General features: G+C 35.2%; 1 protein-coding gene across 3 annotated transcripts in view; it reads left to right on the top strand.

Moving 5' to 3' along the window:
* Positions 1-24,413, top strand: part of CTNNA3 (catenin alpha 3) — a 1,807,132-nt gene that overhangs the window by 1,208,598 nt on the left and 574,121 nt on the right. For all 3 annotated transcript variants that reach the window (XM_058696469.1, XM_058696467.1, XM_058696468.1), the window contains one exon: positions 3,796-3,952. In XM_058696469.1, coding sequence (XP_058552452.1) covers positions 3,796-3,952 — 157 coding nt within the window. The remainder of the gene's footprint in view (positions 1-3,795; positions 3,953-24,413) is intronic.

Genomic DNA, 24,413 nt, shown 5'->3' with positions numbered 1-24,413 from the left:
GTCTCCCCCCCCCTCCCCAGATACATAGATAAAATTCTAGAAGTGTGACATTGGAATGTAGATTTTTTTCTGCCTTAAAAAGGGCTAGGACATCTTCTGAATTTTGTCTGCTTTAAGATTTAAGCTACATACCAGGATAGTCAAGTAGGATAAAGTTTTCTCATAGTGTGCACTGTTGAATCAGATAAATTGGATCAGAAGCAGAACGGAAAATGTCCTTACAAAATATAGCCTGTCTTATGTTCATGACTCCATATTCCCACTGAGGGTTCTGCACCAGTTCTTTAAAAGTATGCCTTTCTGCAAAGGCATAATTTCAGCACAACCACATATGTACACAGCTGTCCAATTGCAGGGACAATGAAACACCAGAGACCAGAGGCTTTGCAATGTACACAAACGTACATTATAAGTTAATAGGTTAATAAAACTCTAAAACTGAAGTCAAAGAATACTGCACGGTAGTTATTGCTAAAAGCAGTATGTGTTTCCCTAAAATTCAATGTGATCCTCTTTCATAAAAATGAAATAAAAGAATATCAACACAATATTTTCAAGCAACTAATTTCTCCCCTCCTCTACCTCCAATAATTCACTGAAAGTCATTTAAGTAAGGTGCAGCCTTTAGGTTACTGAGTAGAAAATGGCTCTTTTTTGTTCTTATTGTCATCATATTTTGGTGAAATCTGAATCCTATGCCCAATATTCTGCTACACTATTGACTCCTGTTTTCCACATTCAGAAGCTGATTTTAGTCCTCCTTATTCTTGACAGAATTTAACCTTTTGAAAAAATTTTCTTCCTCATCTGACTCTCTAATACCTTTCTTTTCTACATCCTCCTTGATGGTTCCTTCTTTCATCTTTGTCATTTACAATTTATTTTTCCCTTCTATATGTTGGAACTTTCCAAAGGTTGTTCTATTCTTACCATTGTCTTCTTTGATTTTCTTCAAAATCTATTACTACCTCCTTTTTGCTGAATATTCCTTAGGAGGTAAGGTTTGGCTCTGCTTCTAAGCCATTGCACACGTTATTGCCCTTTCCTAAAAAAGGATATCACATTATACTGATGTATGTTCATTTTTCAGATTTTAGTCCTTTGGGACATCTTTCCTTATGAAGCTGGAAACTTTTCCCACGTATTATAGAGCATCCTGTGCTACCTTTACAATAGCCCCATGTTATAGCGTTTATCTATCTTTGTATCTATCTATCTATCTATCTATCTATCTATCATCTACCTACCTACCTACCTATCATCTATCTATTTATCTGTCTATCATCTATCACCATAATCTAACTATCTTCTATATCTTGCAGTGATTCTCAGAACCGGAACCCCAAGCCAGTAGCACATCACTGTCACCAGGGAACTAGGAAAGGCAAAATCTGAGGCCCCAAAGCACATCATATGAATCAGAAATTCTAGGGTTTGGCTCAGGAATTTGTATTTTAACAAGCTCTCCAGGTGATTCTGATACAGGCTAATGGCTGAGAATCACTGGTATGTTGCAATTGCCTGGCTTTGGGCTGATTTCCCTACTAGATTATGAACTGTTTCAGAACCTGTGGTGGAATCTTTTTGATTGTGAGTTCAGTATCCAGTGTAGAATCTGAATCATTGCTGCTATATAAAACTACTTTGTTTCAATGGGTGGACAAATAAATGAGTAAATGAAAGACTACTTTTTTTATGAACTCCAATTCCATAGCTCAGGTATGGAGATTTGTATTGGAGGGCTGGGTCACTTCAATGTCAATATCTCTAATAGGAAAGTTGACATCTAATACTCCTCATTAACACTGTCCTCCAAAACAACCGCACGCATTTGCTTCTATAACCCTGACTGACTTTTTGGCTCTCTGACTTCTCCTTTTCCATCAATACTAAAATCATTTTCCATGCTCCTGATAGAAAAACCTTAATTATCATCTTTCTTTGATGAATAACTTCAAAAAAATAAAAAATTCCATTTATTCTGAGTATAAAACTAAAACATATTCACCATTAAAAAATCTGAAAAACTCAGTTACACACACAAATAAAATAAAAAGCACTGGAAATTCCATACCTCTGAAAGAGCCATTATTAATTGATGCATGTATTCATTTAACTTTTATTCTATCATGTTTGCATTTCAGTGTTTGCTCTGGAGCATAATATTTTGTTATTGTGCTATTGTGCTATTATAATATTGTGTTATTGTGCTATTTTGGATGTATTTTCCACAGATTTCTTAATGGCTGCATGATATTTTTGGCAATAATTTGATGTATCCTCATCTTTCCTTAATTAATTGGAAGTTTTGTCAAAACCTTTTCATTACCTCCACCCTTGCAGTCCAGGCTCTGTCTTGCTCCTGTAACCTATTGCAATAGCCAACTATGCCAGATTAATTTCTCTAAAGTTTAGTTCTGAGGCACCTGAGTGGTTCAGTTGGTTAAGCTTCTGGCTCTTGGTTTTGGCTCAAGTAATGATGTCATGGGTTGTGGGTTTCAGCCCCACATCCGGCTCCCTGCTGACGGTGTAGAGCCTGTTTGGGATCCTTTCTCTCTCTCTCTCTCTCTCTCTCTCTCTCTCTCTCTCTCTCTCTCCCTCTCTCCCTCTCTCCCTCTCCCTCTCCCTCTCCCTCTCTCTCTCTCTCTCTCTCAAAATAGATAAATAAATCTTAAAAAAGTGATGAAGTTTATTTTTGAGCAAATTGGTCAAAAGTCAAAGAGACTCTCCAGTGCCTTCCAAATATGGCCAGGTCCTGAACAGGACTATCAAAAATTCCTGTTGATTTCTTTTGCATACTCAGGCTCTCGGTGAGACTGCTCACCATTTTCACGGCATTTCCTCCATTTTTCCACCTTTTGAATTTTGCTACTTCTGTGTCCTGTCCCATCATTCTTTTCCAATAGCGATTTTACTCAACTAACCACTTCAGTGTGAGGCCTCGCTAAAATCACAAACTTCCTGCCCTCACGACCAGTCCACTCTTTTTCTCCTTTCTTTGGTCTATTTTTTTTTTCCTCCTTGGTTCTTATAACCATGTAATAGACCATATATGTGACTTACTTAACTTGCTAATTGCCTCTGTGCTTACCTGTAATAAAAGCTCCATGAAGGCGATGATTTTGCTTCTGTCTTATTTATTGCCATATCCCTAAAATCTAGAACAATGCTTAATACATAAAAGACACTCAGAATATATTTGAAATAATGAATGAATGAATGAACTAATGAATTAGTTAATAATGAATATTTATTGGCAAAATTCTGCAAGACCTCAAGGAAGTCAAAGATCTTATTCCAGTGCTTTGCAAATAGTTGCAAACATTCCCTACTGAGTTGTGCAGTGTGAGTCCAAATGACCAGTTAACATGTCTCTCTTTCCTGAAGACTTTCTTTAGGACTTCTGCTGGAGGTGATCTCTCAGCTTTCTAAAGACTATTGACCATTAGTTGTGGTTATGATATGTATTGCATACTGAATTGAGTTATGCTTATATGTTGCCCTTCCCACTGAGTAATAGAGAAGCTCCTTTAAAGCAGATACCAATTATCTTCATATCTCTTGCAATCCTTAGTGCATTGACAATAAGTAGTTCTAAAATTAATTAAACTATTGCTGCAAATAAAATTAAAGTATTACCAAAAGCAAGGAGGGAGTTATACACGAGGGCATTTTACCATTGTCCTTGTTAAAGATGTATTTGTCTATTTTTCTTTTTTTAAAGAATACCCATTATCTGCACACTGGTTACTATCTCCAAAGAAATTACCATGTGAACATTCTCCATCTTTGCAGATCATTAATGCTGCACTTGCTTTGGCTGCAAGACCCAAAAGTCAAGTGGTCAAAAAAACCATGGAAATGTACAAGCACACATGGGAGAATCATATCCACGTCCTCACCGAAGCTGTAGATGACATCACAAGCATTGATGACTTCCTCGCTGTATCTGGTATGTTTTAAATCTTTTAATTTATACGTTTGCTCTTGTCAGTTTTCTGAAGCAGGGTAATTCTGAATATAATTAATTTTATGCAATATAATGAGACTCTTTTTAATGATCATCTTTCTCGAAGCAAAGTGCTGCTATGTGTGGTCTACTCTAAGATAATGAGCCTCATGCCTGGTAATCCTTACAATTCAACAATTTACACTGTGTATCTAAAACAAACTCTTATTCATGGACAAAGCATAATTGAAAATAGTAGCTGCAATTCTTAGGCATTTTCTGGCTTTTCGAATAAAAAATCATCTCCCCCCCCCGTAGTATATTTACATCTTTTTTTTCTCTCTTTTATTATATGAAATTTATTGTCAAATTAGTTTCCATACAACACCCAGTGCTCATCCCAAAAGATGCCCTCTTCAAAGCCCATCGCCCAACCCCCCCCCACCAACCCTCAGTTTGTTCTCAGTTTTTAAGAGTCTCTTATGCTTTGGCTCTCTCTCCCACTCTAACCTCTATGGGGGAGGGAAAGGAAAAAAAAAAGAAAAAAAAGAGGTATTTACATCTTTTGATTTCCCTGCACTTCTCTTCCAACAGAGTTTTTCTCCACTCAGAATGGAGATATATATATATATATATATATATATATATATATATATATATAGAGAGAGAGAGAGAGAGAGAGAGAGAGAGTGTGGAGGGAGATGGATAGATAGATACACAGGAAAACTCTTCATTGATTTGAGATACACTATGTACTTCAGCTTCCTGTATATGTATTTGAATAATGGTGATCTAAACAATCAAATAAATAAATCTAAACATCTAACTATGTCACTTACAGATATGTTTGTGATTCCATGTCAAACCTAGACGATTCTTTTATTACAGAATAGAACAGCATCCCACAGGATTATGAAATTATTCTCATAAAGCCATATTCTCAGAAGCATAACTTGGGTTTTGATTATATTGTTGTAATAGCAAAGAACTACTCTTTAGTCTTTTTTATTTGTCTTAAAAATTAAGGCTCTCTGCTGCTTCCGATTCTGTGTCTCCCTCTCTCTCTGCCCCTCTGCCGTTCATGCTCTGTCTCTCTCTGTCTCAAAAATAAATAAACGTTAATTTTTTTTTTTTAAATTAAGGCTCTCCTTAAAATAAATCACATTTTCCTTTTTTTTTTTGAAAAGAGATTTTCTTGGAATGTGACAGTATTGTTTTTTATAAAATGCAAATTCTCATGAATTTCTAACATTATTTCATCTTTTAAAAGTTTCCTGATGTGGTTTGTCTAACCTGTGGAACTCATTTCTTTCATGAATATATATATTCTCATCTTGAACAATAGTGTCAGAACCCTAGTATATTTTCATGATACATTAATGATATGAAAATATGTGATAATTTTTTTAAATTTTTATTTATTTTTGAGAGAGAAAGAGAGAATGTGAGTGGGGGAAGGTAAAGAGAGAGAGGGAGACACAGAATCTGAAGCAGGCTCCAGGCTCTGAGTGGTCTGCACAGAGCCTGATAGAAAATTCATAGTAATTGTTTCAAAATTGTCTTATTTCTATAGAGCTAAAAACTTTGAAAATTATAGAAAGTGTATGGGAAAATATTAACATTCCTTGGTTCCACTATTCAGAAATAACAACCACTGATATCTGATTTATTTCCATTTATGTTTTTAAATAAGTGTGTCATTAGGTACATCATAAATATTTAGCTGAATTTTCCCACATCATTTTATATTCTTTAAAAAAAATCATTCATTTATCTGTTCTTCTTTGGTTAGCATTTATATAAATTGAAATTTTAATTGCTATAAATAATGTCTTGTTAAACATATTTTTGTCCATTTGCTGTCTTCTTAGTATAGATTTTGTGCATATGTGTATCCAATCAACATCTTGAATTGGGGCAATCTTTTGTTTAATTGTTAAGTGTTGAATTCTGGTTTTTAGTTGGTTCTTTAGGTTACAAAACAAAGGAAACTTCTCATAATACTCTATGTAAAGGCAGTTTATTATAGGTATACTAATAGCACAATAGGGAGACTCTCCAGGACACACAAGAACAGGAACCGTAATTGGCCAAGCCTTGCATGATTAGAGCTGTAGAAGGCTTGGCATCTGAGCAGCTCTGTAGGGCCTCTGAGCAGATGCTCATGCTTTTTCCTTTCAGTGCTGGATTAACCCGACCTAGCAACCTTCTGAGTCTGCTACTTTCTGTGAACAGAATGCTGTGTGTACACATAACAGAAAACTCATATGGAAGTTTCCTAAATAACAAAAATCTCCAATTACTTCATGTAACTAGATGTTTAAGAAAGTTGATTCTAGACTTACCAGCGAAAGCGTACCAAAGGACTTGGATAGGAATAGTGAAGATACGTGAGGAATATCACTAACATTGTTTAGAATTGTCAGTACAGGGTAATAATTAAAAAGTGGACTAATATTTAATGTATCTCATTATTGTTTTAAAATTCTTTATAGATAATGCACTCCATTATATTCTATACCCAGGGTGAACTGTTCCTAGTTGGCTGCTCTTTGGATGCCCTAGTTGGTAGTGGTTTAGGTTAGGTTATTAATGACCTTTGTAGACATCTCTGTATTCTACTGACTTTCCGTTATGGTTGCATCTCAAAGCAATATACGTACCACCTAAGGTAGGAAGGCAAGCTTGTTGGCTTCAAGTTATCAGGAGGAAATCCTTCTTGGGTGATTCCATCAGACTTTGTCTTACTTGTCATAGGTCAAAACTTGTTCCTGAATCTGTCTCTGGACAAATTGCTGGCAAAAGGAAATGGGATTTCCATGATGGGCTTGGAGTGGTGATTAATGGTTAATAACTGACCAAGGGCCAGAGGAAATGGTAGTCCTAATTTGTAGCACTTCCTGATTTCTGTGGAATAAATACTCTCATGTTGACAGGTGTCAAGCTACTGATGTGATGTCACTGAACTCTGAGTTGGGAAGAGATTTTATAAAAACAGGTCTTGTGAACTGGTGTAAACATATCTTAGCAAACTGCTGGGCTTAGAACAGTCATAATTCAACCTTTCTGACTAATGACTTACCATACGAACCAGATCCAGGGTTTTATGAACAGAAAAGAAGAAAACATGGCTGTTGACTAGAGACATATGTTTACCCCAAGCACTCAGTGACATCCACTCCTTTCTCAGGTCTCTGTGCTTTCATAAACTTACCTTGTATTAGTTTAGCATGAGCCCCATTGATGACTCTCATTACATCGTAACTTTCAACATCTGTTTACCCCAGATAATAGCATCTTTTCTCTGAATATCCCTAGTCGAATAAGTAAGAATCTAGCTGGCTTTATACATCTTTTTTTAGTATGTGGCTAGAAGTCCTAAGTCTAAGTTCCCAGGGCAACCAATGGATGGGTAATCATGGTTCAAATAGCTGTGATGGTGGCTGTCTCAATCTGGCAGGTTTTGTGTGGAGCTGATTTTCTTAGAAAAAGTTGCAGATGTGATTAGCAGTGAAATACTTCTCTGCTGGTACTTTATAATAATCTTTCAGAATATGCTGTTTGTACTAACAGACTTTTGATTCCTGTTTGCCAGGTAGAACAACTGAGAAGTTGGTTCATATTTGTGAATTATCTAGAGAATATTATATTTTCAAAATTTTTATAAATATTTCATCCTTTTCCTGGGCTTTCTTTCAGTAGTTAACAGCAATACTCAATTCTTTTTTTTTTTTTTTCTTTTCTAAGAATAAATAATAGAGGCCCTGAAAAGATCCCCATTGTCTCCTAGTCAGTTATGAAAATTTGGAGATTCTTAGAACATCAGCTCTCCATATTAAAATATAAACAAAACTTAAAACCTAAAATTGGTGTGAAAGGATTCTTGGAGTTTAAACTATCATTTTATTGTCATTAGCAAAGGTAGAGATCACATCACTAAAATGTCTTATACAATGTTTTAGAATAATTAAATAATCCAATATTGACTAATAGCTCTTAAAATAATAGCAAATGTCTTTTAATTATTGCACTTCCAAATATAGAAATATCATTGATGATTTTTAAGTTGTATGTTTATATCATCACCAAATTTCTCTTGATGCACAGAAGTCAAAGTACCACTTTTTAGAAGCTATTTTTGGATTCTTTTGTTTCCAGCTATACACAGAAAACTCTTAACGTAAGTACAATGAGTTCTTTCTTGAAAATCATAAGGAATATAGCCACCTTGTCAATTTATAATTTATTATATATTTAAAATTTTTGTGTGTAAAATTAAAATGAAACAGTGAACAAAAACCCACCTGTAAAATCAGAAGGGTGTTTGGCAGGCTAAGTTCTCTGACATTCAGTTGTCCAAAAGAGGCCCTTTTTAGTTAATGTTATTTATATAAACACTGGGTGTTGTATGGAAACCAATTTGACAGTAAATTTCATATATTAAAAAATAAATAAATAAATAAATAAATAAATAAATAAAACTTCCAGTGTCTTGCAAGTAATTAGAAAAAGTTCTTAAATGCATAGATTTTCAAACGTTTTGTCCCATCACTTACCATAAGAATTATTTCCACACCATTCGCTATGTTTTTTTATCACTCTCTGAAAATACGTGTAACAAAACACTTGTGAGAAAGTTGCTGATCTGAAAGATTCTTTGACCACATCAACGTCTGTCTTTTGTATAGACAGAAGATGTTTCTATGTGAGGAGATATAGGAAGCTCTATCTTTCCAGCCTGCCAGGATGCCTGAAATCCCCAGGATTAGTTATCCATGTGGGAGTATAAAAATGTTTAAGATCTCTGTTTAAGATGCAAATTTGGAAGAGGAAACATATTAACACATGCCTCAGCTTTTAGAATCATTGCATTAATTGACTCATTATGAGTTATAACCTCAAGGAACTAAATTCAGAAGTAAACTTGGATAAAAGAGGAAATGACTTGGACCATAAGAACTATTCAACAATTAGTAAGAGCTGATTACACGTGAGGGTTTGTGAAAATATGACCTTTCTTTCATTTATTCATTCATTCATTAAATATTTATTGCATAGTTTTAAGTGCTAAACCCTACAAAAGCTACTGGAGATTGAAAAATGAGTCAAAGTTAGTGGCAGAGCTAACTTGTAAGGAAGCTGTGATAATGGGGATTGTAGGAGGGAGGAGACTATGTGAGGAATGGAGTAAGCCATGGACAATGGTTTGGAATTTTCTGAAAGAGAGATTGACCACTTATTGATTAGAATAAGCACTACCATTCCCTTATTGTAAAAGGTTTTCTCATTTTAAAGATAACATCCTACTGACTCTCAGTGAAGTCAATATTGAATACTGAAGGATGTCTGGAGATCTTTTACTCCATGTCCTAGATTTCTCTCTACTACATCCACTTTTCTCCATATCCATGACTCTCACCCCAGGTTAAACCACTCCCTTTACCTGAATTACCACATAATCTTTCTAGTTGAATCTCCTGCTTCCAGAGTTTTGCTTGAAGGCTGACTTTCAATAGGTATATGCTGAATGAATAAAAGTACTTACTCCCCTTTTTAATTCTATGCAAGATTAATTTGGGGAGGTTTATGCCTTAGGCTTTCAATAAATGTATTCATCTTTGGAATAAATAGTTAAAAAAATCTTCAAATTATGAAAAATAATTTTAAGCATTAATCATCACAATGTTCTGTGACCTTGACTTAGTGACACAAAGGTAACTCTGATGCTGCCCTCAAAAATGTACTAACAAAAGCCTCTGTATTCATGACATTGTAGTGAACATGATCTTTGGCTGCTAAAATGTTGTATCTGAATCATTCGAAAAAGAAAAATGAAAATAAATAGATTTATAATTTTCTTTCAAAATTAATACCAAATAAACACATAATATTAGCAAGATCAAATGTTGCATCAATTGCACACAAACTAAGCACTCTTAATACTCAGTATAATCTTTATAATGTTTATGAAATAGGTGCTGCGATAAAAGGTGAGCAACATAGTATGTATCTATGCAAAGATAAGTTATATGATATAATTATAACCAATTATCTATTACCATATGCACTTATATATCTCTTCATCTTATACCTATTTGAAATTTTAGTTGGTTAAAGGCATCAAGACATGACACGTTTCAGTAAAAATATATTCCCTTAAAATTGGGATTTGAAATCAGATTGTGCAAAAATTGATTTTGATAAAAATATATTGAATGTCAACTGCATGCAATGCAGTAAGTATGCTGCAAAGTGGAGAAGGATGTATAGAAGGAAAAGGCACAATGTTTGCTTTCAGAGAACTCACAATCAAGTATACACAGATCAGATCCCAAGGGATCTGATTAAATGCTGTGTAGTTAATGCTGTTGAAATGTCAGAGTATTGAGGGAACCATTTTTTTTAACATGTATTTATTTTGGGGACAGAGAGAGAGCATTAACAGGGAAGGGTCAAAGAGAGAGGGAGACACAGAATCTGAAACAGGCTCCAGGCTCTGAGCTGTCAGCACAGAGCCCAACCCGGGGCTCGAACCCACGGACCGCGAGATCATAACCTGAACCGAATTCGGACGCTTAACCGACTGAGCCACCCAGGCGCCCTGAGGGAACCATTTTTAAGGTGATCCTGTTTGAACTGAATTGTTGAATTGAACCTTGAAGAAATTGGAATAGCATCCCAGAAATAGAGAAAAATGTGCGAAAGCACATGGTGGCTTCATTACAGGAATAGAGGGTACATCTGGTGTGAAAAGTCAACAGGTGGTATTATATAAGACCCTAAATATTTGAGGAGGATGTATATCACCTAAAATATTTAATAGTAGTGTCACAGACTATATCAGTTTTTCAGAGCACTAACTCCAGATGCTGAAAATCACTCTTATCATACAGAATGAAGTAGATAGAGCTAAAAAATGATTTAATTGTTCTTAGAAGGAAAAATAAAGTAAACCCCATATCAAACAGGTCTTCCCTCACTTTCTTCACCTTGCCCCCAAGAAATTAAACATATGACACATCCAAGATGCGATAGTAGGAAGGTGAGGTGAGAGCCAATTTGATGACTTTAACCTGGCTCAGGCTGAATTAACTCAGGTGCCCATTTCCCAAGGAAAGGATCTCTTCTTCATCTGAATAGTGCGGTGATGATGTATAGCCAGAATCTTCTGTGCCATCGGCTAAAATCAGAAGACAGTGTTATTGTGGTTCTAAGATCTTTTGTTCCTCTTGGTTCTCTGTGATTATATTTTCATGTGATGGTATATGCCTCAGTGATCACTGTGGAGACTTCAGGGAGATTATACACACAGCTAGCTTTACATAAGTCATGGAAAGACAGGTAGAAAGCATGCTTTCAAAATGGTTGAATAGGTTCCCCCAAAGTAATCCATTATTGCTCTGTTGATAATCATGTTTTGAATAACCACCTAAACTTACACGATGAAAGCATAGTTTGGGCACGGGAACTGGAATTTATCACACATCATTCCATGTACTAACAGGCAAGTTCACTCAAGATGCTCTCATTGAATGAACAATAGATTACTGCAGGACTATTGTTTGAATATTAAGAATTTGATTTTTAGAAAAGCTATAATTAGAAGTCATTTTTATTAAAATCAGATTTGAGAATTTTTGTCAGAACTTTAAGGTAAGCTGGAGGAATCATCAATAATCTTACTGGTGAGGTAACCAGCACTATGGGATTATGTCTTACACTTGTATATAAAGGTAATAAATATTTCCTAAATTCTGAAGATCTAATAGCTATGTACTTATAAAACCTCTGAATGATAAAATAGACTTTAGTAAGGGATTTTTAAAAAAAATTTCCATAGAAAATGTATGTACAGTATTAATTACCATATTATTTGTGATGGACACATTGACAGAAATTTTCAACAAAAACAGAGAATCAAAGTGAGTCCAAAATTTCATTTGCATTTAGTTATTTATGAACAGTGTCTCAACTGTAAGCACGTGCATTTATGTTTTTTAATTAAAAAAAAAATTAATGTTTATTTTTGAGAGAGAGAGACAGAGAGACAGAGCACAAGTGTGAGGTGGGTGTCAAAGAGAGACGGAAACCCAGAATCCGAAACAGGCTCCAGGCTCTAAGCTGTCAGCCCAGAGCCCCAAGTGGGGCTCAAACCCATGAACTGTGAGATCATGACCTGAGCTGAAGTCAGAAGCTTAACCAACTGAGCCACCCAGGTGCCCTAATACATGCATTTAATAAGTGTAATTTGAGTAATTACACTTAATATGGTGACTCCTGTGGGAAAAAATCCTTAATATGGTGACTCCTGTGGGAAATTTTATAGATTAGATGATGGATTCAAAGGAAAGTTTCTCCTTCCCATACAATAGTCCCCCACCTACTTGTGAGTCTAAGATGTGCTCCTGAGCATTCTGAAAGACCAAAGTCTTCAGTCACAAATAAAGGGGTTTTGGGTAGGAAAAGCAGGATGCTCCCCACCTATATTTTCTCCAAAGATAGGAAAAATGGAAAATATAGCATGCCTCCTGCTACACTGGTGGCTGCAGATACAAGACCTGAAAGTATGAAGTCATGTATCTGAAATTGAAAATTTGCGTTGGCATACTTTTGGGTCTTTAATAGCATCCTGGAGAATCTTAACAAAACAGTAAAAACCTCTTCTTACAGAATGGCTCCAGAGCTTGTGTTGTGAACAATTTGTGTGTATTTGAGAAATACAGCTAGGAATTACATTCTCACAAAGCATATATCATTCCTACTAATATTTCACCACTGAAGGAAATCCGATAGATGAGGCATCAAGACAATGGATTGTATCTCTAGAATCCATGGGATACACAGGAAGAGAAGAATCTGGAGTGGGTTAAGCATGCTTAGGATTGATGATTTTGTCATTTCCTACCAAACCTTTGGAAAATAACCTCAACTCATTAAATTCCCTTCTCTAAAATATTAATAATTATATTATTTTGCCATGGTCTGAATGTTTGGGTCCCACCGAATTCTTATGTTGAAACCCTAGTGTCCTATATGAAAGTATTAGAAGGCAGGGCCTTTGGGTGGTACTTAGGTCAGTAATGTGGAGCCCTCATGAATGGGATTAATCTTCTTATAAAGGAGACCTACAGAGATCCCTAGCCCCTTCCACTATGTGAGAACATAGTGGGAGGTATTGGATATAAACCAGGAAGAAGGCTCTCATCAGAATACAACCATGCTGGTGCCCTGATCTTGGAACTCCCAGCCTCTAGAACAGTAAGAAATAAATTTCTTTTTATAAACTACCTAGTCTGTGTTATTGTGTTAGAGCAGCCTGCATGAACTAAGACACATTTACTCATTTATTTAACAAATATGTACTGAGCACCTACTAGGTGATAAGACTGTTAAATTCTGAAGATAGAACAGGACTCTCTACCTTCTTAGAACTCACATTCTTTCATGGTTGGGAGAATTAAATAAAATGATAGACAATAAAACTATGGTTTGTGAGCATAACTCATTCCAGAACCATGCTTATAATCCAAAGCACTTGCATACCAAAGCTAATTTCCCCATAAGAAGTAATGCAAACTCAGATGATTTATTCCACAACCCCAAAATATTCATATAAAATGATTATAATACTGTAATATAATATAAAATAACAAAATAACAAAATGTAAAGAAAAACAAACAAATTAACCTGCACTTACCTTTGAAAACCTTCATGGTTGGTGTGAGGGAGACAAGAGAGGGTTATTGTGCAGGACGACTTTCATTATCACTAATGGATGTTGACTGTAGTACAGTATTAATAAACTCTTGTCATATACCGTGTTTAATGTAACTAGCAATAAGGCAGCAGGGGAAAGGGTCTATATCTGCAGGCAGCCTGATCTAGAATGAAGCAAAGCATTCCTAAGCTTACTGTTGTATGGAAAAGCAAAGGACTAGCCATAGGTGCTTTTTATTTTTTAATATAATTTATAGTCAAGTTGGTTTCCATACAACACCCAGTGCTCACCCCAACAAGTGCCCTCCTCAATGCCCATCACTCACTTTCCCCTCTCCCGCACCCCCCATCAACCCTCATTTTTTTCCTGAGTATCCAAGAGTCTCTTATGGTTTGCCTCCCTCCCTCTCTGTAACTTCCCCCCTCCCCATTTCCTCTCCCCCATGGTCTTCTGTTAAGTTTCTCAAGGTCTACATATGAGTGAAAATATAGACCATAGGTGCTTTGAAGTGACAAAAAATACACTAGTGTCAGTTGTGGTCACTTTCCAATGTTCTGAATAATCACTGATTTCTGCCAGACAGCCTGAGACTGAGCATCTGAGAATGGGAGACAGTCACCCACAATCCTGCAGTGAAAGAGAGAGAGAACCATTGGCTCAGTTGTGATCATGTGATGTTTGGTGTCACATACTACTCATATTGCAAGGCATCGCTCGTTTACCAAGTTAAAATTTATTAGAAATGTTTACTCAACTTGAAGAACATTCACAGAACAAGTTACTCACAATCCAAGATTTTACTGTATTTAAAATGCTTTGAAGAGTGATTAAGACATAGTAAGTGGCCTAGTAAAAGATAGATGTTATTTACTTGTATCTTTGGCAGGCCATTCTTAAAATTTAAAACAGGTATGATAAAGGTAAATCTCTTTATTTTTTAAAAATGTTTACTTATTTATTTTGGGAAAGAGAGCATGCACGGGAGAAGGGTAAAGAGAGAGGGAGGGAGAGAATCCCAAGAAGGCTCCATGCTATCAGCGCAGAGCTCATTGTAGGACTTAATCTCATGAACTGTGAGATCATTTTCTAAGCCAAAGTTCAGAGTCAGATGCTTAACCAACTAAGTGACCCAGGAGCCCCAAAGATAAATCTCTTTAAAGGACTACCTTGTTAAAAAAAAAAAAAAAAAAAAAAAAAAAAAAAAGAGGTTAGAGTGGGAGAGAGCCAAAGCATAAGAGACTCTTAAAAACTGAGAACAAACTGAGGGCTGATGGGGGGTGGGAGGGAGGGGAGGCTGGGTGATGGGTATTGAAGAGGGCATCTTTTGGGATGAGCACTGAGTGTTGTATGGAAACGAATTTGACAATAAATTTCATATATTTTTAAAAAAACGACTAGCTTGTTAAACTATCCCAATACTTTGTACATTATGGTTTAATGTCAGATATTGACAAGATGTAGTAGAATGGGAACTCTTACACACTGCTTCTGGGAAGGTAAATTTTTTAAATTTGTTTGAAGAACAAAACAGGAATATGTAGTACCTGGACTATTTTGCCACAAATATCCATATATGTATATGAGAAACTTGTACACATAGTCATAAAGAAAAATTGTGCAAATATGATCATTATGGATTGTTTTAAATAGTGAAAGTTTAAAATAATATAAAAACCCATCAGTAGGAGAATGAATAAATAGCAGCAAACATAGTCGTTAAAACAAACTTGTTTCATATGTCAACAGATTTTTAAAACCAATATTGAGTAAATTAGCAAGTTTTAGAGCAATGTGAACAGTAGGGTGCCATAAATGCCACACATAACAAATACATAAGAGTGATTAACTCTGGAGAAGAAGTTGGATGGGACTGAGAAAGAGTACATGTGGGACTTAGATTGTAATGCTTTATTCTTTAAAAGTAATATCATAACAAAATCTGATGAAAAAATAGCATCCATTGTTATTGAAGTACGTAGATTAGTTTCTATATTTTATTATGATTTCTACTTTTCTTAAACTTTTATAATAAAGGAGTTACTGGAGGAGTAAATGTCAAGGTAGAAGGACAGACAGCATGATTGATTCTGTGCCTGGGCTAACACAGAGATCTTCCCAGGTGACCCATATCTGCACCTGAAACTCACCAAATAATGGAGATCACCCAGTATTTTTGAGTTTGATTGTGAATCTCAGTAATACTGAGTAAGAAAATGCTTTGTGAACGTGAGCCTAAACCTTTATCACTAAGGGTCATATTGTGATGGACTGATATTTGGTGAGGTTTTGTCCCATTTTTTACCCTTGTTTTGTGAATGAGGGTATCAAAAGGATGGCTAGACTTAAAAAAACAATTGTGAAATATTTCAAGTATCCATAAAAGACTAGAGTACATAGAATATTAAACAATGTAACCTTATCAGGAATCTTTATCAAACCTTCACTTTTGTCATACTTGTTATTACATGTAAAAATGAAGACCCTTCTGTAACCTTTCCTAGGTTTTTACAAATTTCCCTTTGTTAAGAATTTTGATGAAAGTTCTTGCCTCTTGAGAAGCAGAGCTGCATGACAGACATTTTCCTTCTATGGATTAGATCTAAAGCATCAAAATAATCAGAACCTGTTTTAGGGAATAGAATCTTTTTACATTGGGCATATGAATAATCAAAGCTAAAGCTGAAAATTTTTCCATAAGGGTATGATAACACAATCTGAGTGATATTCTATGCTACCGGCTTCATGGAAATTGTGAGAGTAAGTAATGGAGGAATGAATGTCTTTGAACCAGGAACCCCACACACATTTTGGCATTGGCAAGTTAACCATTTATTGTGTTAGTCAACAAATATTTATTGAACAATTTGTATTTACCCTAGAAATAACAATGGTGAGTAAGACACATTGGACTTATTTATTACAGATCTATAGTCTAATTGAGGAAACAGTCTTTCTGATGCCAATTGTAATGTGGTAAAATAGGTTCTGTTTAGGCTGTCTTTCTATCAGCAAAGAAATTGTGTGACAGCCAGTCTTTGAAATCTCATCATTTTGTAATTATTACTTGAGTTTGTGATCACTCTCTCATATATTGGCATTTAGGACCTATAGGATTTAATTCAAAGAAGGTTCAAAGTAAAATCCATGTTTACTGTAATATTATTTTATTCATCTCTGTAATAATTATGGATGCACAGCAAATAATTTTCAATCTGGTTCTCCATAGCATTTTTTAAAATGTATAATTAGCAAGAATTTACAAATAAGCTAACCATTTACATCCATTGATAAGTTTTTTTTAAAGTTTTTTTAAAATTTATTTTGGGAGAGAGAGAGGGAGAGAGCACTCATGTGAGCAGGGGTGGGGCAGGGAGAGAGGAAGAGAGAGAATTCCAAGCAGGCTCCGCACCGTCAGCACAGAGCCTGATGTGGGGCTTGAACACACGAACTGTGAGACCATGACCTGAGCTGAAACCAAGATCCAAATGCTTAATCAACTGAGCCACCCTGGCGCCCTTCCATTTGTAATTTTATATGTACTTGTTTTCTTTCTACACCATACATTTCCTTGTAGGAAATCAGCTGCTATGAAATTTCAGTTTTTCATTACATATACCTGTTAATTGATAATTTAGGAATATGACTATTAAAAATCTAAACTAAAAATATATATACTTGAAACTACCAAAAATCGAACACTTAATTGTAATATTTTGATTTTAAAATATCCAGTGCCATCTAGACCAGGTAAAACACAACTCCCCAAGGCCTTTTCAAGTTAGTCTATGTTAGGGAATTTCAGGAATTTCATCAACCTAAGATGAAACTTATTTTTTTTAAGTGAAGTTCTAATATACTATATGTGGAAAATGGTCATCAGAGGAATGAAAAATGGGCTTTTTGTGTATCTAAATAATTCAATATATAATAACAACATTTAAATTCCCAAGGAGTCATTTAATATCTTCTTGCAAATTTGTATCCACCCTTTTGATGGTGATTTATGTGCTTTCTGTTTCCATAATAAATTGCAAATAAATCCTCTTCGCCTAACTACGTGGGAAATTTCATGAAAACAGAGATATTCAATCTTGTGATTTTACTCTTTCTTTCTGAATTGGGTTATAAAATCTAGTTAGCTAAAATTGTATACGTTGTTTATGATCAGTACATTACATAGGGTAACCTCATATTCAAAGTATAAAAACTGGCTGAAGAACAATGGAGACTTACTCTAAATTATAGATCAGTTCTATATAGATCTATTCTATCATATTTAGCAAAAAAAAAAAGTGTGGTGGCTGTATTAAAAGTACTTTATTAAAACATGATATATATTTACACTGTCACAATTTAAGTAAATAAATTTATAAATTTTCTGCATCAATATTTATATGGTTCTAATAGCTGTCTAATTGTGTGTGTGTGTTTGTGTGTGTGCACGTGTGTTTACTTTGGTGCATGGCTTTTTTAATGTTTTGTTTGTTTTTGTTTTTAGAAATGCTGCCATTAACATGTGTGGAAATTTTGATCCCAAGAACTCTAAGAGTTTTATAGATATTTCCTCATTTATTGTTCCACCTAGGAAAAAAAATGGCTAGTATAATCATGTTTAATATGTAGAAGGCTGTCACAAATAATTCCTAAATTGCTCAAATTCTCTAAGACAATAAATAATAATGATGTTATTTTTAGCTACTCTAATATAAAGAGCACATAAAAGCACCTATCTTTCACAGCAGCCTATTATTCCCTATTAAAAATTATTTTTCCTCTTAAATTGGTTTTTGCCTATATTTTAAATGTTTATTTATTTATTTTGAGGGAAGGAGGGGCAGAGAGAGGGAGAAAGACAATCCTAAGCAGACTGCATGCTCAGCATGGGGTCAGACATGGGGCTCGATTTCACAATCACAAGACCATGACCTGAGCCCAAATCAAGAGTTAGCCGCTTAACCGACTCAGCACCCCCAGCACCTCTATTTTTTTAATGCCAAAATATGGAGGTCATGTTTAGACCATAATTCTGGGTTTTTCCATCTGGAACTTTATTGAATCACACGGAAGGATACACCTAACTTTGAAGGCTAACTTTTGATTTGTTACTCATTCTTCCTTTCAGTCTAATAATTAACAAAAGATCAAGTCCCTTCCTCTGTAAGCCATTGGTTGCCGATGAGGACACAGCAGGACAATTTTGTAGATGGTGATAAAGCAAAAGAAATATCCTTCTGAGCTAAACTAAACAAAGTTTGAGATAAAAAATGAGACTCTTTTTTCTCTCATCGGAAGTTAGTGAGATTCTGGCTGAGAATTTAAATGTGAAAAAAACAAAACAATTAAAAAAAGCACACAAAACATCAGATTAGTGGGGTGCCTGGGTGGCTCAGTTGGTTAAACCTGCGACTTCAACTTATGTCACGATCTCATGGTTTGTGAGTTCAAGCCCCACATTGGGCTCTCTGCTGTAAGTTCAGAGCCTGCTTCAGATTCTCTGTCTCTCTGTCTCTCTCTACTCTTCCCCTGCTCTCACTCTCTCTCTCTCAAAAATAAATAAACATTAAAAAAAGTGTAAAACAAACAAACAAAACAAGCAAACAGACAAACAAAACAAGGGGCACCTGGGTGGCTCAGTGGAATGTCCGACTCCGGCTCAGGTCATGATCTCCTAGTTTGTGAGTTTGAGCCCTGCGTTCGGCTCTATGCTGACAGCTCAGAGCCTAGAGCCTGCTTTGAATTCTGTGTCTCCCTCTCTCTCTGACCCTCCCACACTCATACTCTGTCTCTCTCTCTCAAAAATAAATGAAACATTAAAAAACAAACAAAAAATCCACATCAGATTAGTAAAAATGAAGTCAAAGAAAGAGAAGGAACCAAACACAGTGGATGTGTGCTGATTGTTAGGTTTTACTTCATTGCACTGCCTTACACGATGTTTGATATACTGCAGATGCTTACTAAACATTTGTTTAATTAAATCTGTTTTACTTAAGAAACTCTCATTTTATTTCTACAGGAGTAACCTTTAAGTAATCTAGGGTAGATTTACTCTTTACATTTGCGAACCTCCCAATACAGACTTTAGGGCAAAGCCAGAATGTATATGTAGCATAACTATTCTAGGCAACAGCAAAAATTAAGGATCACTATGCAAAGTGATTTTTTTGTTGGTATAATAGCGCTGTTTCCAAATCAAGCTTCGCCTCGCTGTGTAATTGCACAGAATGATCACTATGCACCTTTCGCCAATGTAAAAGATTAACCTCATTTCCTACACAGCTAAAGGTTTATGTGCCAAGATCCTTATTTCCTAATGTAAAACCTGATATGTTTTAATTTTGGCTTTGTAATGCACTAAACTTAACCTTTTTTTCTGCTCAATTAGGCACAAACAAGTGATATGAAATTTGGGATTTATGTGTATTTCAAACATTTTATGATATGTACCTAAAGACCTATTGTCTTGACAATAGAGGAGAAAACTTTAAAAATATCTTTGGAAAAATATCTGTGAACAAAATAAAAATCTTGTTTTTGCCACATGTTTAATGTCATCTGTGTGAGTACTATTGAATTGTCAGAATTTTGAGTAGCAAGTAAAAATTCAGTTTATCCACCAGTGACACATGTAAGAAGTTATGAGGAAGCACACATTTATTGTGATTCCACTGAAAGTTCAGTCTTTTTCCCCTCTGAAAATACAAAAGGATATTTCGGGTAGGTTCCTTACTATTGTTTTGTGCTTTTTGAATAAAATCAATTAAAATTGAGAAGATTTTGTTGTTGTCAGAAATATTACTTCTTTTTTTTGTTGTTTGTTTGTTTTTTTATTTTTTTTTTTTTTATTTTTTTTTTTTCAACGTTTATTTATTTTTGGGACAGAGAGAGACAGAGCATGAATGGGGGAGGGGCAGAGAGCGAGGGAGACACAGAATCGGAAACAGGCTCCAGGCTCTGAGCCATCAGCCCAGAGCCTGACGCGGGGCTCGAACTCACGGACCGCGAGATCGTGACCTGGCTGAAGTCGGACGCCCAACCGACTGCGCCACCCAGGCGCCCCCAGAAATATTACTTCTTTAGCAAACAGGACTAAGAATAATGTGTTGAGTAGCTAAGCTTAGGTTGCCCTCACTGGTAATAAAACATCACAAATCTACTTTTTTAGAAAAATTCAGATCATGACAGTTTATTACAGGAAAGAATTAAAATACTGTTATATCACATAAATTTGGGAACTGACCCTCAGAACAAAAAGCCATAAGCATAGTTTAAGATATATGGGTTTCCTACAAGGATAATCCAATTGTTACTGTATTTTTATTACCCATATCTTCTGGTTTACGATTGGTACCATTCTAATTCTCTATCTATTCTATTTATTTTAAAAAATGTCCACAAGTGCAAACGATGTGTTGGAAGATGATGGAGAATTGTGTAATTTGTCTTGTTCTTGGCCTGTGATGTATTTTATATAGAAAACGACAACAAAAAAATGATTTTGTATTGCAGCTGTGCTATCAACAACCAAATGACCTTTATTATCTTAAATACATAATATGCTGTGTCAATCAGAGTAAGGTTTGATTATGAAAAGATAAATCAGCCATACACAGTGCCTGCTCCAATTATGCCTTTTCCTGCCCTTTTCACCATATTCATCTCAATCTGCTTCAATCCTCTCCTTAGAGAACCACTTTCTCCTTTAAACCTTTCTTTCCCTTTTAAACCTTTTTAGGCTCTCTCATAATTTTGGATTTCTATAACTTCTATCGCTTTCTGCTTTATATTGTAGTTACTTTTATGTATTTTTGTTCTCTTTATTTGGAAGCCCTGGAGGGCTATTGTTATTGGGTGAACTGTGTACCCCCGAGTTTACATATATATTGAAGCTGTGACTCTTAGTACCTCAAAATGTGACTGCATATGGAGATAGGGTCTTTAAAGAAGTAAGTTAAAATGAGGTCATTAGGATGAGCCTTTATCTAATCTGACTGGTGTCCTTCTAAAAAGGAGAAACTGTGGGGCAGCTGGATGGCTTAGTCTGGTAAGCGATCAACTCTTGGTTTCAGGTCAGGGCAGGTCATGACCTCACGATTCGTGAGTTCAAGCCCCACATTGGGCTCTGCACTGCTGATGGAAGCTGCTTGGGGTTTTCTCTCTCTCCCTCTCTCTCTGCCCCTTCCCCATTCTCACACACACACACACTCTCTCAAAATAAGTAAATAAACTTAACCGAACAAAAAAAAATAGAGGAAACTAGGACACAAGACACGCAGAGAGAAAAGAACATATGAAAACAGAGGGAGAAAACACTATCTGCAAGCCAAGGAGAGAGGCTTCAGGAGAAAGAAACCCTGTCCATAGCTTGATCTTAGACTTCCAGACTCCAGAACCGTTATTTAAGCCACACTAGGTCAGAGTACTGTGTTATGGCAGCCCTAACAAACTAATGCAGGTATTACTCCTCTTTGTTTCTGGACCACTTAGCACAGTACCTTGTACCTAATAGTATCTTAACAAAAGCCACTCAGTTGATTTTCTACATAGTTTATTCACTGTAAACTAAAGTTTTATTTCAGTGAAGTAGAAGAGCATGAGACAATTCCCTCTTTAATCCTTAACATTGGAGAAACAAATGGTAACTATACTTTGATGATCAGCCTTCCTTTCCAACATTGTCTCTTTAATGTCTTTCAAGGCTGAATTTTTTTTGACAATTGGAGACCTCTGAAATTCTTACAGAATTTCTGACTCATTCAATGGTTTACTTAATTTAATTCTGGTAGGGATCATATTATAATAGTTATACTTCTGTTTCTTAATCATTATAGTAATAAAATAGTAATTATGATATTAAATCAAAGTGGAAATCACTTCATCGTCATACTTTATGTAGATATGCCATTTTAAAATGTAGCTTTTTTAGTATATTTTTATTTTCTTTTGAACACTGGTTAGTTAAATAATTCCTTATGACACCTACTAATTCATCACATTTTTCCCATGGAATTAAAAAAATCAGCATTCATATTTTTGTATTTGTATGATTTCACGGTACATATGGTGATACCAAAAACTTTTTCCTTAGGATCTTAGATTTTCATCATGACATATATGGCTTAAGTGTCTGATTTAACTGAAGGAGAATATGAAAACAATATAGAAAATAAAGGGAAAAATAAAATGTTTTCTTTTTATCTATCACTGTGCCATGTAGTTAGGAAATTTCCTTATATTTCTGCCATTACTGCCTGGTAGAAACAATTTTTATACATGAGCTAAACAAAATCACTTCCAGTGTATTTTTCTTTTCTCTACGTTGAAGTTTGGTTGAATTTCCCAATTACAAAGGCACTTTCCTATCCTGTCAATGATTAGTGAGATGTAAGGAATCACAGCTATGTCATTAATTACTACATTGGTCTCTGTACCTCCAGATACTGATGAAATATTATGTCAACCATAGCTTGTTTTTATTTTTAGCCATTGTCCCTTTAATGTCCCATTAATCCACCAAACTTAAGTCTACATCATGACTTTAAAATTTATATTAATAACAACTTTCCTCATAGTTATTATCTTATTCTTAATAAAGTTTCATTTCTTTTTTATCCTGATGGAAAGTGGTCCTCAAATGCAATCATTAAGGTGGTGAAGTGGATAAAGAACTCTCAAGAGCTTATGGGGATTATTAAAGAATAATTTTGTCCTTCCAAATCATAGTGGTATATGCATATGCTATGCTATTTTGATTAATATGTTAATACACTGAAAACTAGACACATGTTAACTGGAAGTGAATGGGGAATAACATGGCAAATATTTGCTACAGATTGGTGGATTGTCAATGCAGTATGGAATGTGGGCACCATTTACACTTTCTCCTCTGCTTTTGCTGTTCAACACTCAACGAGGGATAGCTCCAGTCCCTCAACCTGCAAAGGAAATTACTGTTTATCATGTGCGCTCTCTCACTTAAAAGTTTTGTGGATTTGGTAAAATTGCTTAATATCCTTTGTTTCCTTATTCTATAAAATGAGAGTAATACTTCCTACCATACGGGATAATCTTTGAGACTAAACAGACGATCGTGAACTGCATGGCAGAATGACTGTGGCTTAGAGTCCTCAACAATATTGGCTGACTCTAAATCAAAGTTACTTAAAAAGGAATGTTTTCGGGTTTCCTTCTTTCTGTTCATAGGAGTTAACACATTTCCTGTTTCTGAACCTTCCAATATCTTAACAATCTCTGTATCTGATGGTATCATTTATTTTCTTCCATCTCCTACTTCATTGATTCTACCTATCTTAAAAGGAGTTTGGGAAGATACTACCCTAGGTGGCCTGTTACCCAATGGCATATTTCTTTGTTGATTTAAACATAAATCATAGAAATAAGCCTGTGACTATTTTTAGTACAAATAGAAGAAGAAGGAACCATACTTTTAAAAGGAGATTTATGGCACTGGAATTTTTAGTGTGTTTCCCACTGTCTCTGGAAGTGTGCAGAATGAATGAATAACCAATGCATAATGTTCTGAATGCTACCTGCTTTGTTGTCTAATTGGCTAATTGAAACTAGTTTTTTCTTCTGTCATTTTTTTAAATGCTGTTTTTATTTAATATATAGACATGCTATTGGGCAATGAATTGTGTCTCCAGCTCTCTGTGGATGAACTTCTGCCATTATTAATAGTGTAGCATTTGTTACCAAAATCCAAGAAAAAAAAATATAGAAGTACT

The sequence above is a fragment of the Neofelis nebulosa genome, chromosome 13, assembly GCF_028018385.1.
Source record: "Neofelis nebulosa isolate mNeoNeb1 chromosome 13, mNeoNeb1.pri, whole genome shotgun sequence".
Classification (NCBI taxonomy): domain Eukaryota; kingdom Metazoa; phylum Chordata; class Mammalia; order Carnivora; family Felidae; genus Neofelis; species Neofelis nebulosa.
This window is presented reverse-complemented; position numbering and strand designations above follow the sequence as displayed.